Below are 13,772 nucleotides of genomic sequence, written 5' to 3' on the forward strand. Positions count from 1 at the left end.
ATTCTTTTTCTCTGAAAAATTCAGGTGTCCTGTGGCTGCTATCTCACTGCGAGTCCTTTCTTTAAAAAAGTATCCTACATAGCATAGTTTCTATTTTAACATTTTTTATAACCTAAAACTATATTTAACACACTACTTAAGAGAATTAATACAGCATTACTTTCTAACACAACACATATACTATTCGTTTTAATATTTGAGAAAAGCCGATCATAAAATAAATGCATTTTTCACAGCTGGAACGGGAGACCTGAGAAATGATCATGGAATCCCAGAATAGTTTGGGTTGGAAGGGATCTTAAAGATCATCTCATCCCAGGGCAGGGACACCTCCTGCTGTCCCCGGTGGCTCCAAGCCCAGTCCAGCCTGGCCTGGGGCATTCTCAGGGATCCAGGGGCGGCCCCAGCTGCTCTGGGAATCCTATTCCAGCCTCTCCAGGGGAAGATCAGTCTCTACAATTCCCGAGGCTGCTCTGGGAGTCCCATTCCAGCCTCTCCCAGGGTGGATCAGCCTCTACAATTCCCGAGGCTGCTCTGGGAATCCTATTCCAGCCTCTCCCAGGGTGGATCAGTCTCTACAATTCCCGAGGCTGCTCTGGGAATCCTATTCCAGCCTCTCCAGGGGAAGATCAGTCTCTACAATTCCCGAGGCTGCTCTGGGAGTCCCATTCCAGCCTCTCCCAGGGTGGATCAGCCTCTACAATTCCCGAGGCTGCCCTGCATCCCTCGCAGCCGGCGCTGGGGGGACTCATTGCACTCCAAGCCCCGGGAGGTGACAGGGACAGGTCCCAGGGAACCCTCTGGCGCTGGGAATGCGGAGCTGGCACCTCCTGGCCTGGATCCGGACAGGGATCGGCAGGAAATCCACAGAACTCTCCCATCCGTGCTCAGGCTCGGGCTCAGGCTCTTCTCTTGGTGTCAGGGAATCACAGAACCCTCAGGGCTGGAAAAGATCTCTGGGATCAGTGAGTCCAACCACCCCAGCACTGCCAGGGCCACCGCTGCCCCTGTCCCCAAGGGCCACAGCCACAGGGCTGTGAAATCCCTGCAGGGATGGGGACTCCAGCCCTGCCCTGGGAAACTTGTACAGGTTTGGTTTTGTCAGGGACACCGAAAATCCTGAGGGATGTGAGGGGATTCCCTCAGGGGGAACCCCTTCCACAGGGAAACCCCATCCCAGGGATGTGGGAACACCGTGGAGCTGGCACTGCCCTGCTGTGGCACCACCCTGTGACATTGTGCTGCTGTGACACCGCCCTGTGACATTGTCCTGTGGCACTGCCCTGGTGTGGCACTGTCCTGCTGTGACACTGCCCTGCTGTGGCACTGCTCTGGTGTGATAATGTCCTGTGGCACTGCCATGTTGTGACACTGCCCTGCTGTGGCACTGCCCTGTGACATTGTCCTGCTGTGACACTGCCCTGCCGTGACACTGCCCTGTGACATTGCCCTGTGACACTGCCCTGTGACACTGCCCTGCTGTGGCACCACCTGGCTGTGACACTGTCCTGTGACACTGCCCTGTGGCATTGTCCTGCTGTGGCACTGCCCTGCTGTGACACCGCCCTGTGACACTGCCCTGTGACATTGTCCTGCTGTGTCATGCCGTGCTGTGACACTGTCCTGTGACACTGCCCTGTGACATTGTCCTGCTGTGGCACTGCCCTGCTGTGGCACTGCCCTGTGACACTGCCCTGCTGTAGCACCACCTGGCTATGACACTGTCCTGTGACACTGCCCTGTGACATTGTCCTGCTGTGGCACTGCCCTGCTGTGGCACTGCCCTGTGACATTGTCCTGCTGTGGCACTGTCCTGCTGTGACACTGCCCTGTGACACTGCCCTGCTGTGGCACTGCCAGGGCTCCTTGGAGAGGAGCCTCTCAATTCTTGGGGCACAGGAGTGGCACCGACGGCTTTCAGGAGGAGCCCTGGGGGTTTCTGTCCCTGCAGCAGGGCAGGGCTGGCAGCCACTCCAGGTGACTTTGGCTTCTGTCACCGCTGACGTGGCTCCCGAGGTGGCCCTGCCTGTTGTCCCTATTGTCATTGTGGCTGTGGCTCTGCAGCAGGGTGGGGCTGGCAGTTGTCACCTTGGCTGTTGTCACCGTGGCTGTAGCTTTGAAGGTGTCCCTGGCTGTTGTCACTGTTGCCACGACTCCCAAGGTGACCCTGGCAGTTGTCACCATTGCTGTGACTCCCGAGGTGGCCCTGGCTGTTGTCACCAGTGTTGTAACTCCGAGGTGTCCCTGACTGCTGTGACCATAGCCATGGCTCCCGAGGTGGCCCTGTCACTTGTCCCCGTGGCCGTGGCTCCCAGCACTGACTCCTGAGTCGCCCGAAGGCCACTCTGGCTGTGGGACCCCCGGGTGTCTGTCCCCACAGCTCATTGTGTCACCTCCCCAGACAGCCTGAGGACTGACCCTGGGTCCGGCTGCATCCAGCTGGATTCCTGGCAGGAAGGAGGGTGGGATGGAGTGATGGGATGGGATGGGATGGGATGGGATAATGGGATGGGATGGGATGGGGTGGGATGGGATGGGATGGGATGGGATGGGATGGGGTGGGATGGGATGGGATGGGATGGGATGGGATGGGATGGGATGGGATGGGATGGGATAATGGGATGAGATGGGATGGGATAATGGGATAATGGCATGGGATAATGAGATGGAATGGGGTGGGGTGGGATAATGGGATGGGATGGGATGGGATGGGATGGGATGGGATGGGATGGGATGGGATGGGATGGGATGGGGTGGGATGGGATGGGATGGGATGGGATGGGATGGGATGGGATGGGATGGGATGGGATGGGATGGGATGGGATGGGGTGGGATGGGATGGGATGGGGTGGGATGGGATGGGGTGGGATGGGATGGGATGGGATGGGATGGGGTGGGATGGGATGGGATGGGATGGGATGGGATAATGGGATGGGATGGGATGGGATGGGATAATGGGATGGGATGGGATGGGATGGGATAATGGGATGGGATGGGATGGGATAATGAGATGGGATGGGATAATGGGATGGGGCGATGGGATGGGATAATGGGATGGGATGGGATGGGATGGGATAATGGGATGAGATGGGATGGGATAATGGGATAATGGCATGGGATAATGAGATGGAATGGGGTGGGGTGGGATAATGGGATGGGATGGGATGGGATGGGATGGGATGGGATGGGATGGGATGGGATGGGATGGGATGGGATGGGGTGGGATGGGATGGGATGGGATGGGATAATGAGATGGGATGGGGTGGGATGGGATAATGGCATGGGATGGGATGGGATGGGATGGGATGGGATAATGGGATGGGATGGGATGGGATGGGATAATAAGATGGGATGGGATAATGGGATGGGATGGGATGGGATGGGATGGGATGGGATGGGATGGGATGGGATGGGATGGGATGGGATGGGATGGGATGGGATGGGATGGGATGGGATGGGATGGGATGGGATAATAAGATGGGATGGGATAATGGGATGTGATGGGCTGAGAGGCACAGCAGGATCCCCCCTCCTGCAGCTGTGAGGAGGAGCCTGCAGGGAGGGAATCTCTTCCCCCCTCTCATCCCAGAGATCTCTCATCTCTGGGATGAGAGGGGAGATCTCCCTCCTACTCATAAACTGTGGCCCCTCCTTTGCCATCCTGCAGCCCAAGCACAGAATTCCCACATGGAACAGCCCTCAGGTGGGATTCACCTCTAAGGTCTTCAAATCCTGCCTCGATGGAGCTAAACCCTTCCTGTGGGATTTGGGAGCACTTTAGAGACCCCAGCACACCTTGCCAAAAGATCTTCACCCCAAATCTCCACTAGAGATCCCAGAGCTGGATTTAATGAAAGCAGGAACTCAGATCTGAAAAATTCTTGACAAATGTTGGTTTTAGTTAAGGTGTCAGGGCATGGGTTGGACTCATTGATCTTGAAGGTCTCTTCCAACCTTGTCATTTGGGGAATTCTGTGATTTCTGCGAATTCTGGGAAGGTTGAAGCCAGAACTCCATGCTGAAATCCATCTCCAGTCTGCCCAGATAATAATTTCCTGTAGCCAGAAGAAAAAGTGGAATAAAATCCATATGGATACAGAAGTTGTGATTTGGAGCATCCAGGTGTGTCCCAAACAGGGATTTGGGGAACACTACAAAAATATTAGGCTTAAAAATTGATTTCAGACCTTAAATGTAACACTGAGGGCTGTGGCTGCAAAATGGGTTTATCCTGCAAAAATACCTTGTGGAAGAGTGTAATATTTGGAATATTACACTTAAAATATTAGGCCTAAAAACTGATTTCAGTCATTAAACATAACACAAAGCAGGACTTTAACCACTGACTGCTATGGCTGGAAAATGTGGATTTATCCTGCAGAAATACCCTGTGGAAGAGTGGAATATTTGGAATATTAGGCTTAGAGATTGATTTCAGTCATTAAATGTAACATAGAGCATGATTTCAACATCTGAGTGCTGTGGCTGCAAAATGTGGATTTATCCTGCAAAAATACTTTGTGGAGACTGGAATATTTGGAATATTAGGCTTAAAAATTAAGCTTAAAAACTGATTTCAGTCATTAAACATAACACAGAGCAGGACTTTAACCACTGGGTGCTGTGGCTGGAAAATGTAGATTTATCCTGCAGAAATACCTTGTGGAGATTGGAATATTTGGAAATCTGGACTATTTTGTGGTTATGTGGATGAATCCACGTGAGGCCAACAAACCCCTTTACTCATTGGTCATGAGAGACAAACAAAGTGCTCATTGGAGTAGGAAGTTGCAGGTTTCTCTTATTTATCCTTGTTTCCTTCTTGGTTTCTGTGTCAGTGACCTTGGTAGGAAATTCTTTCAGGGGTAAACGTGGATCCTTTTATCAGACTCCTCTGTGGCTCACAGGAGTGGCTGTAAAACTGTGGGATCTCAGCACCTCAGGATGAAGGTGCAGAGCAACCGAGACCACCCTTGGGGGGCTCGGGAGTCCTGGAATGTTGCCAGAAGTGTCTGGTGGCTGGACTTTGATCCTACACAGGAGACGACACCTGTATGAGGACTGGGAGGATTTCACTGGGGTGAATGGTGAAGGGATAAGTTAATTAAGGTGTAAAACACAGGATTTAGGATTTCTGTACAGGGGGGTCTAGAGAAGTAAGATGGAGGAATTGGGGCGTGTCCTGTCCTTCTTCTTCTTCTTCTTGGCCTCCATCTTCTGTGGTGATGGTGGCACTTTGGGATTGGTCTTTACTAGAAGTGCACCGGCTAATAAGAGTAGAAGGTATTGGAGAAAAATCATAATTATTGTACACGTAACTTCGGGTATAAAGATAAGTGACCGCCCCAGGGGCTGCGGAGTGTGCCCATGGCTGACTTGCTGTGCAGACTCTGTCGGGCTGAAAGAAAATCTTTTAGATAAACAATTAATAAACACTGAGACCGAAACAAGATCAGAAGTCTCTCCTCGTCCTTTGAAGCGCGGGCTGCCCAAGGCCACTCTGGGCCTTTCCAGGCCACCTAAACAGCCGGGAAATCGACATAAAACCTCTTCCACATCTCTGGGGAGGGAAACTGAACCCTGAGCGTGTCCAGCTGGGAGCTGGGGCTTGCTGAGGGCAGCAGGGAGAGCAGGAGGAGCTGGGGATGGAGGGGAGGAAGCAGCTCCAGGGCTTCAGGTCACAGCCCAAAAGGAGTGCCCTGCCCAGGGAGATCCCCTGAGTGTCCTGCAGGAGGGGTTTTCCAGGTCTGGCCCTGTTTGATTCCCGGATTTGTGGCTAAACCCGTGATCCCACTGGGAAATGTTTTCCTGAATGGCACCAGAGAGAGCAGATTGAAGCCTGGCTTGGCCTCTTGCCTGTCACTGCTGGATGGAGGGAGGAGAGCACAGAGCCACTGGAAAATCCAGCAGGGAGAAGGAAGGGGAAAAGGAAGGAGAAAAACCAGGAGAGGTTGCAGGAGCTGACCAAACCACAGCACAAAACAAAACCTCGAAATTAACACAAAAAGTAAGAGGTTGTGTAGTTAAAAACAAAATAAAATTAAATAAATTCTGATAATTGTGTTGCTCCAGGGATTTGGGACAGCTGCTCCTGGCTTTGGGAAGTCATGGACAGAGGTGATTGTTGAACCAGAGAGGAACTTGCACACGAGGCTTCTCTGACTCATCCCATTGATTTTTTAGGAAGTTTTGGCCCACTAGGGAAGTTCTGGAGGCCTGGCAAACACTGCGAGGTCAGCAATTAAAAGGGGGAGATTTTAAAGCATTTACCAGGCTGTTGTCAGCTCCATAAAACCCAATTATCTGGAGCTTCATTAGGAGGAAATTAAGGGAACATAAAGGGGTTAATGGCAGCCAGAAGGGTTTAAGGCCAATAGAATCTGTCAGGCAAAGCCAATCCCATTTTTTAGGAATATGAGCCATCTTTGCTACACCCGTGTTGGCCTTGCCCGATGATTTGATTAATAAATTCCAACAATACCCATTCAGCATGGCTATGGCAGTGACTGGGGAGAAGAAATAAATAAATCAACTTCTTGTGGACAGGCTCTGAAACGGGACAAAGTTTGTGTGGCAGCAAATAATGAGGACAAATCCCAGGCAGACGCCAGCAATGAATATTCATGTGAAGGTGACAAATGCTACAGACTGGGGACTAAGAGTGGAGCTTTTCATACAGAATGGAACATTTTATCCCGGGCAGAGCTGGAGGTGGTGGTGGGGAATCAGCTGGACATGGGGCTGGGGTGATGCTGTGGCCACACAATGTCAGGGAGGAGCTGATGGATGGGGTTCCCTTTGGGTTTTGGTTTTAGGGACCATTTGATTTCTGTTCCTTGCCAATCCCATCCTGAGCTCATCCTGAGCAGCACCAGGGGTTGAGGGAGGGGATTCTGCCCCTCTGCCCTGCCCAGGTGAGACCCCACCTGCAGAGCTGCCCCAGCCCTGGGGAGGACGTGGAGCTGCTGAAACCAGGCCAGAGGAGGAACCCAAAGATGTTTGGAGGGTTTGAACAAACATCTGAACATCAGAACAGCTCTGCTCTAGAGCCAGGCTGGGAAAGCTGGGGGTGCTCACTTGGAGAGGCAAAGGGTCCAGGGAAAACTTACTGCAGCCTTCCAGTGCTATAAAAAATAGAGAGAGAGCAACTTTTTATACAGGACAGGGGAAATGGTTTTAAACTGAAAGAGGAGAGATTTAGATGGGATCTTGGCAAGGAATTGCTGGCTGGGAGGGTGGGCAGGGGCTGGGCTGGAATTCCCAGATTTGCTGTGGCTGCCCCTGGATCCCTGGCAGTGCCCAAGGCCAGGTTGGACATTGGGGCTTGGATCCACCTGGGACAGTGGGAGGTGTCCCTGCCATGGCAGGGGTGGAATGGGATGGGCTTTAAGGTCCTGTGGAGGCTCCATAGGGGAAATTCCTCATGGAAAGGGCAGGGCTGGAGTCCCCATCCCTGGAGGGATTTCAAAGCCTTGTGGATGTGGCACTCGGGGACAGGGTCAGTGGTGGCAGTGCTGCAGGATGGTTGGACTGGATGATCCTAAAGGTCTTTTCCAACCTTAATAACTCAGAGTTTTCACCAGGCTTTCCTCACTCTGCCTGTGTTGTTTCAGTCCTGGAGCCTCATTCTGAGGAGTTCTTTTATCCCCTTCTCATTTCATAAAGTGACAATGGCCGTGTCCCTGCCCTTGGCAGGGAGGTTGGAACGAGATGATCTTTGGTCCCTTTGAACCCCACCCATTCCATAGTTCCACATTATTTACACCAGCAGCGTTCCACCCTCACAAGCAGCGCTGAGGGAGGCCCAGGTGTGCTCACACAGCTGGAGAAATTTATTTCTATCTCAGAAGGTGAAACAACAAAAGCAAAGGCAGAGCCCTCGGTGGTGCCACAATCTGGGATTCCTGCTCTCCATTCCCGTGCAAGGACAGCACCTGATAAGGTGTGCTGGGAACGGGACATTCCAGCGCTGTTTTCCAAGAAACTGATAACAGGAACTCTCTCTGGGGGGAGAGGGTGCCTGGGAGCAGCTTTGAGATGGGGCTTAATGATTCTAGCGACTGCGGGCAGTGTGCTTGTCACGGAGCGGGGACAGACACCTGACACAGACCAGTGGGAACTCCTGAAATTTGGGGTTATTTCACCCTGATTCCTGACACAGACAAGTGGGAACTCCTGAAATTTGGGGTTCATTTCAAGGGTTTGTCACAGAGCCCGGACAGACCCCTGAAACAGGCAAGTGGGACTTCCTGAGCTTTGGGGTTAATTTCTAATTGTCACAGAGAGGGGACAGATGCCTGAAACAGATAAGTGGGAACTCCTGAACTGGATTAATTTCACTCTGACTCCTGAAACAGACAGATGGGAGCTCCTGAACTTTGGGGTTGATTTCAACCAACAGGTTTGTCACAGAGCCCAGAGAGACTCCTGACACAGACAAGTGGAAACTCCTGAAATTTGGGGTTAATTTCAAACTGTGGGTTTGTCACAGAGCGTGGTGAGACTCCTGAAACAGATAAAAGGGACTTCCTGAGCTTTGGGGTTCATTTCACCCTGACTCCTGAAACAGATAAATGGGACTTCCTGAGCTTTGGGGCTAATTTCACCCCGACTCCTGAAACAGACAAGTGGAACTTCCTGAATGAATTAACTTCTGGTTAATTTAAAGCCGCTTTGGAGTTAATTTCAAGGGTTTGTCACAGAGCCTGGACAGTCTCCTGAAACTCCAGACAAGTGGGAGCTCCTGAGCTTTGGGGTTAATTTCAAAGGTTTGTCACAGAGCCCAGACAGACTCCTGAAACTCCAGAGAAGTGGGAACTTCTGAAATTTGGGGTTAATTTCACCCTGACTCCTGACACAGACAAGTGGGAACTCCTGAAATTTGGGGTTAATTTCAAACTGTGGGTTTGTCACAGAGCGTGGTGAGACTCCTGAAACAGATAAATGGGACTTCCTGAGCTTTGGGGCTAATTTCACCCTGACTCCTGAAACAGATAAATGGGACTTCCTGAGCTTTGGGGCTAATTTCACCCCGACTCCTGAAACAGACAAGTGGAACTTCCTGAATGAATTAACTTCTGGTTAATTTAAAGCCGCTTTGGAGTTAATTTCAAGGGTTTGTCACAGAGCCTGGACAGTCTCCTGAAACTCCAGACAAGTGGGAGCTCCTGAGCTTTGGGGTTAATTTCACCCTGACTCCTGAAACAGACAAGTGGGAGCTCCTGAACTTTGGGGTTAATTTCAACCCAGCAGGTTTGTCACAAGCATGGGCATCCTGATTCTTGAAACAGACAAGTGGGACTTCCTGAATGAATTAACTCTGGGTTAATTTCAAGCCGCTTTGGAGTTAATTTCAAGGGTTTGTCACAGATCCTGGACACCCTGACTCCTGAAACAGATGGGGCTGCACAAGCTGGAGTTCCTGAACTTTGGGGTGAAATGTGCGGTTCAAGAGGGGAGAGGGAGGAGGCAGGTTGGGAAAGCTGCACCTTCCTCGGCAATGGGGAAAGGAAGGGGCAACACGCGGCCGGAGTTGGGATAAAAGGGAGGCTACGCCCTCGGAAACCGAGAGAGATAAAACCCCTACGGCTGTGCCCCGGTGAGCTCTCCCTTTATCCGAATAAAGCTGCAGGATTCCTCTGTGTCCTTCAGGGACGCCGGCTTTTCCCAGCGGCATTTCTGCACACTTCGGGACCACAGTCACCTTTCCATCGTTTATGGGGCGGAGGGACAGCATGGGGCAGGAGGGGACAGCATGGGGCAGGAGGAGCAGGGGCTGCCTCTGCTCGGGACGGGGACACAGGTTCTGTCCTGCTGGGATGTCACGACAGTGTCACTGCCGTAGGGCCGTGTCCTTTCCTGGGCACAACATGGGGACAGTGTCAAGGGACTCTGTCATTCACGGAGATGTCCAAGCCATGGGGCTCTGTCCTCTCACGGAGGAGGACACAGGGACAGTGCCATGGGGCTGTGTCATTCACAGAGGTGTCCAAGCCATAGGGCTGTGTCCTTTCCTGGGCACAACACGGCGACAGTGCCAAGGGACTCTGTCATTCACGGAGATGTCCAAGCCACGGGGCTCTGTCCTCTCACGGAGGAGGACACAGGGACAGTGCCATGGGGCTGTGTCCTCTCCTGGGAACAGCATGGGGACAGTGCCATGGTGCTCTGTCATTCACGGAGATGTCCAAGCCATGGCGCTCTGTCCTCACGGGGAGGACACACGGCTGTGTCCCCTTCATGGGTACAACACCCTCCCCACCCAATCTCCCGCCGCTCCCCCAGTCCCGGGGCCGCGCTGCTCCGTCCGTCCCTCCCTGGGCGGAGCGGCCGCGCAGGCCCGGCCCCCTCCCGCACTACATCTCCCATGGTGCCGCGCGGCCCAGCCCCGCTCCCGGACTACATCTCCCATGGTTCCTGGCGCGGCGCGGGCCCCTCCCGCACTACATGTCCCGTGGTGCCCCGCGCGGGTGGCGGAGCGGGGCCGAGCAGCCCCGGCGGTGCCGCTGGCGGCCGGGCCGGGCCGGGCGGGGCCGCGCAGGTGGAGCGGCCCCATGGAGCGGCCGAAGATGGCGGAGCTGGAGAGCCTGGAGACGGCGGCGGAGCACGAGCGGATCCTGCGCGAGATCGAGAGCACCGACACGGCCTGCATCGGCCCCACGCTCAGGTGCGGGAGCGCGGGGGAACCGGGCGGGGAGCGCGCATCCTGCTCCGCTCGGGGGGATGCGGGGGGCGCTCCCGGCGGGGCTGTGCGGGGTCACCGGGGCAGCGCCGCCCGTGCCCTGTGCCAGCCGGTGTCACCGTGTCACCCCCGGGCTGCTCCTTTGTTCTCCGAGCCCCCCGGGACAGCCCCGCTCCCTGGCGGGGTTCGCCCCTTCCCCGCTCCGTCACGTCCTTCCCGTCCCTCCGGAGCCGCCGTTCCCGGGGTTCGCTTTGGGCAGCGCGGCTCCGGCCCCGGTGCCCGGTGTGGTGTTAGTGGTCCGATGAGGAATCGCCCGATTTCCTAAAAAATGGCATTATTTTAGATCAGTTATCCACATCCGTGCCCTGTTGTGGCTTGCTGGACCAAGTCAGCATCGCTACCCTGAGATAATTTATCCATCCTTGTCAATTCCCCCATCCTTGTCAATTCCCCCATCCTTGTAATTCCCCCGTCGTTCCCCGCCCTGGAAGTGCTGCAGAAGTTCTCCCAAGGACTTGGAGTCCCCCCGAAGCGTTTGCCGAGGCAGGTGTGTATGTGATACCCCAATGGATGGGGGGATTGTTTGTGATACCCGAACGGATGGGGGTAATTCCAGCTCCTCCCGATCACCGGGAGCATCACGGAAACCCTCAGCAATCCCGGGGTTAAACCGCGAGCAGATAACGCCGTTATCTCGGAGCTCAGCTCGGTGCCTCCGGGAGGGGAATTCGGGCTTTGGGCTGCTCCGCATCAGCCCCAGCTGGGCAGGGCTGGCTGCGCTCAGGGCTGGAGCCTCCCCTGGATTTATTTCTGTTCCCAGTTTCCCCGTTGGAACCCCTGGAGCAGCCCCTGGGGCCTCTGTGCCCAGCCAGGCTCGGAGCTCTGGGCTTTGCAGCGATGCTGCAGCGCTGGCACCGAGCTGGGCACGGAAACTTTGGGATTTATGGAGCAGCAGAGCCCTGGGTGTGCTCCAGCATCGCCCATCTCCTGGTTTATTGGGAATTCTTGAACTCTGCTTCCTGGAGTTCTCCTGTGAAGCTTCTCAAGGCAAACTGAGCAGTGGGAATGAGATTTATTATTCTGCAAAAACTGGTTTGGATGGGTGGGAGCTGCCAGGGTGAGGAGTGTGGGTGGTTTTTTTCCATTTCAGAGGACAAAAAGCGCAGCTGATCTCGTCTCTTGATATTGAAGTTAGGTGAGGAGCTGGGTTTGATGTGGAGCTTTGCATTTCCACAGGAGAAACACAGAACTCGCTTGACTCTGTTAAATATCCGGGCTGGGAATGATTTGGGTTTTATTCATTCACTGCTGGATGTGGGGAACGTTTAATTATAATTAATGATCAGCAAGAATGGCAGAGTTAAACTGGCCCAGCTCAGGGTAAACACCCGAGGCAGGAAAAGAGGATGGTGGAAACTTTATTTTTATTTTTTTTTTAGAAAAGGTGACTCATTTCTTGTGGGCATCATGGAATAATTGTGTGTCCAGGAGCCAGGCTGGCTTCTCTTCCAGGAACTCCCAGGGCTCAGCTCAGGGCCAGGCTGGAGTGCTGGGGCTTGGGTTGACAGAACTGGGCTTTTATTGATTCCTTGGCTTGGCAGAATTGGGCTTTTATTGATTCCTTGGCTTGGCAGAACTGGGCTGTTATTGGTGCAGAACTGGGCTGTTATTGGTGCAGAACTGGGCTTTTATTGATTTCCTTTGGTTTCCAGAATTGGGATTTTATTGATGCAGAACTGGGGTTTTATTGGTGTGGAATTGGGCTTTCATTGGTTTGTTTTTGTTTCCAGAACTGGGCTTTTATTTGTTCCTTGGGTTTGCAGAATATGGTTTTTATTGGTTCCTTTGGTTTTAGAATTGGGCTTTGGCTGGTGCAGAATTGGACTTTTACTGGGTTTTTTGGTTTTCAGAATTGGGTTTTTATCAGTTCCTTTAGGTTTCTAGAATTGGACTTTTATTGATTCCTTTGGTTTGCAGAATTTGGTTTTTATCAGTTCCTGTTCCCTTTGCTTTGCAGAATTGTGCTTTTGTTGGTTCAGCATTGGGTTTTATCGGTTCCTGATCCCTTTCTTTGTAGAATTAGACTTTTAATGGTGCAGAATTGGACTTTTATGGGTTCCTTTGTTGTGCAGAATTGGGCTTTTATTGGTGCAGAATTGGGCTTTTATGGGTTCCTGACCCCCTTGTTGTGCAGAATTGGCATTTTATAGATGCACAATTGGGTTATTATGAGTTTCTGACTCCTTTGGTTTGCAGATTTGGCCTTTTATAGGTAAAGAATTGAGCTTTCATCAGTTCCTGACCCTTTTGGTTTGCAGAATTGGGCTTTTATTGATTCCTTTGGTGTCTAGATTGTACTTCTGTAGGTGCAGAATTGGGTTTTTATGGGTTCCTGGCTCCTTTGGTTTGCAGATTTGGCCTTTTATTGCTGCAGAATTGGGTTTTTCTTGATTCCTTTGGTGTGTAGAATTGTACTTCTATAGGTGCAGAATTGGGCTTTTATGGGTTCCTGACCCCCTTGGTTTCCAGAATTGGGCTTTTATCAACTCCTTTGGTTTGCAGAATTGGCATTTTATAGATGCAGAATTGGGGCTTTATGGGTTCCTGACCCCTTCGCTGTGCACATTTGGCATTTCATAGGTGCAGGATTGTGCTTTTATTGGTTCCTTTGGTGTGCAGGATTGTCATTTTATAGCTGCACAATTGGATTTTGTCACTTCCTGGCCCCTGGGGACATTCCCAGGGCTCAGATGGGAGCTGCAGAGCCCGGCCCTGCAGGGTGGCACATGCCAGGGGCACAAATTCCTGCCAGGAGGGGCCTCCTTGGGGTCCCTCCCAGCTCTGCTCCAGCCGGGGGAGCAGCCCGGCCCTGCTGGGGACGGGAATTGGGGACCCCAGTGGGGGATTTGGGATCCTGGTGGGCACTGGGGAGCCCAGTGGGGGAATTGAGGACCTCTCTGGGGCAGTGGGGACCTCTGTGAGGGGAACTGGGGATCCCTGATGGGGGAACTGGGAATCCCTGATGGGGGAATTGGGATCCCTGATGGGGGAATTGGGGATCCCCGCTGGGGAATTGGGACCCCGCTGGTGG

General features: G+C 52.9%; 1 protein-coding gene across 11 annotated transcripts in view; it reads left to right on the forward strand.

Moving 5' to 3' along the window:
• Nucleotides 1-10,516: 10,516 nt before the first annotated feature.
• The window catches only part of EXOC6B (exocyst complex component 6B), a 296,107-nt gene continuing 292,851 nt past the window's right edge, over nt 10,517-13,772 (forward strand). For all 11 annotated transcript variants that reach the window (XM_063157788.1, XM_063157789.1, XM_063157782.1 and 8 more), the window contains exon 1: nt 10,517-10,666. In XM_063157788.1, the coding sequence (XP_063013858.1) occupies nt 10,554-10,666 (113 nt within the window). In that variant the 5' untranslated portion in view covers nt 10,517-10,553. The remainder of the gene's footprint in view (nt 10,667-13,772) is intronic.

This window comes from Melospiza melodia, chromosome 5 (genome assembly GCF_035770615.1).
Source record: "Melospiza melodia melodia isolate bMelMel2 chromosome 5, bMelMel2.pri, whole genome shotgun sequence".
NCBI lineage: Eukaryota > Metazoa > Chordata > Aves > Passeriformes > Passerellidae > Melospiza > Melospiza melodia.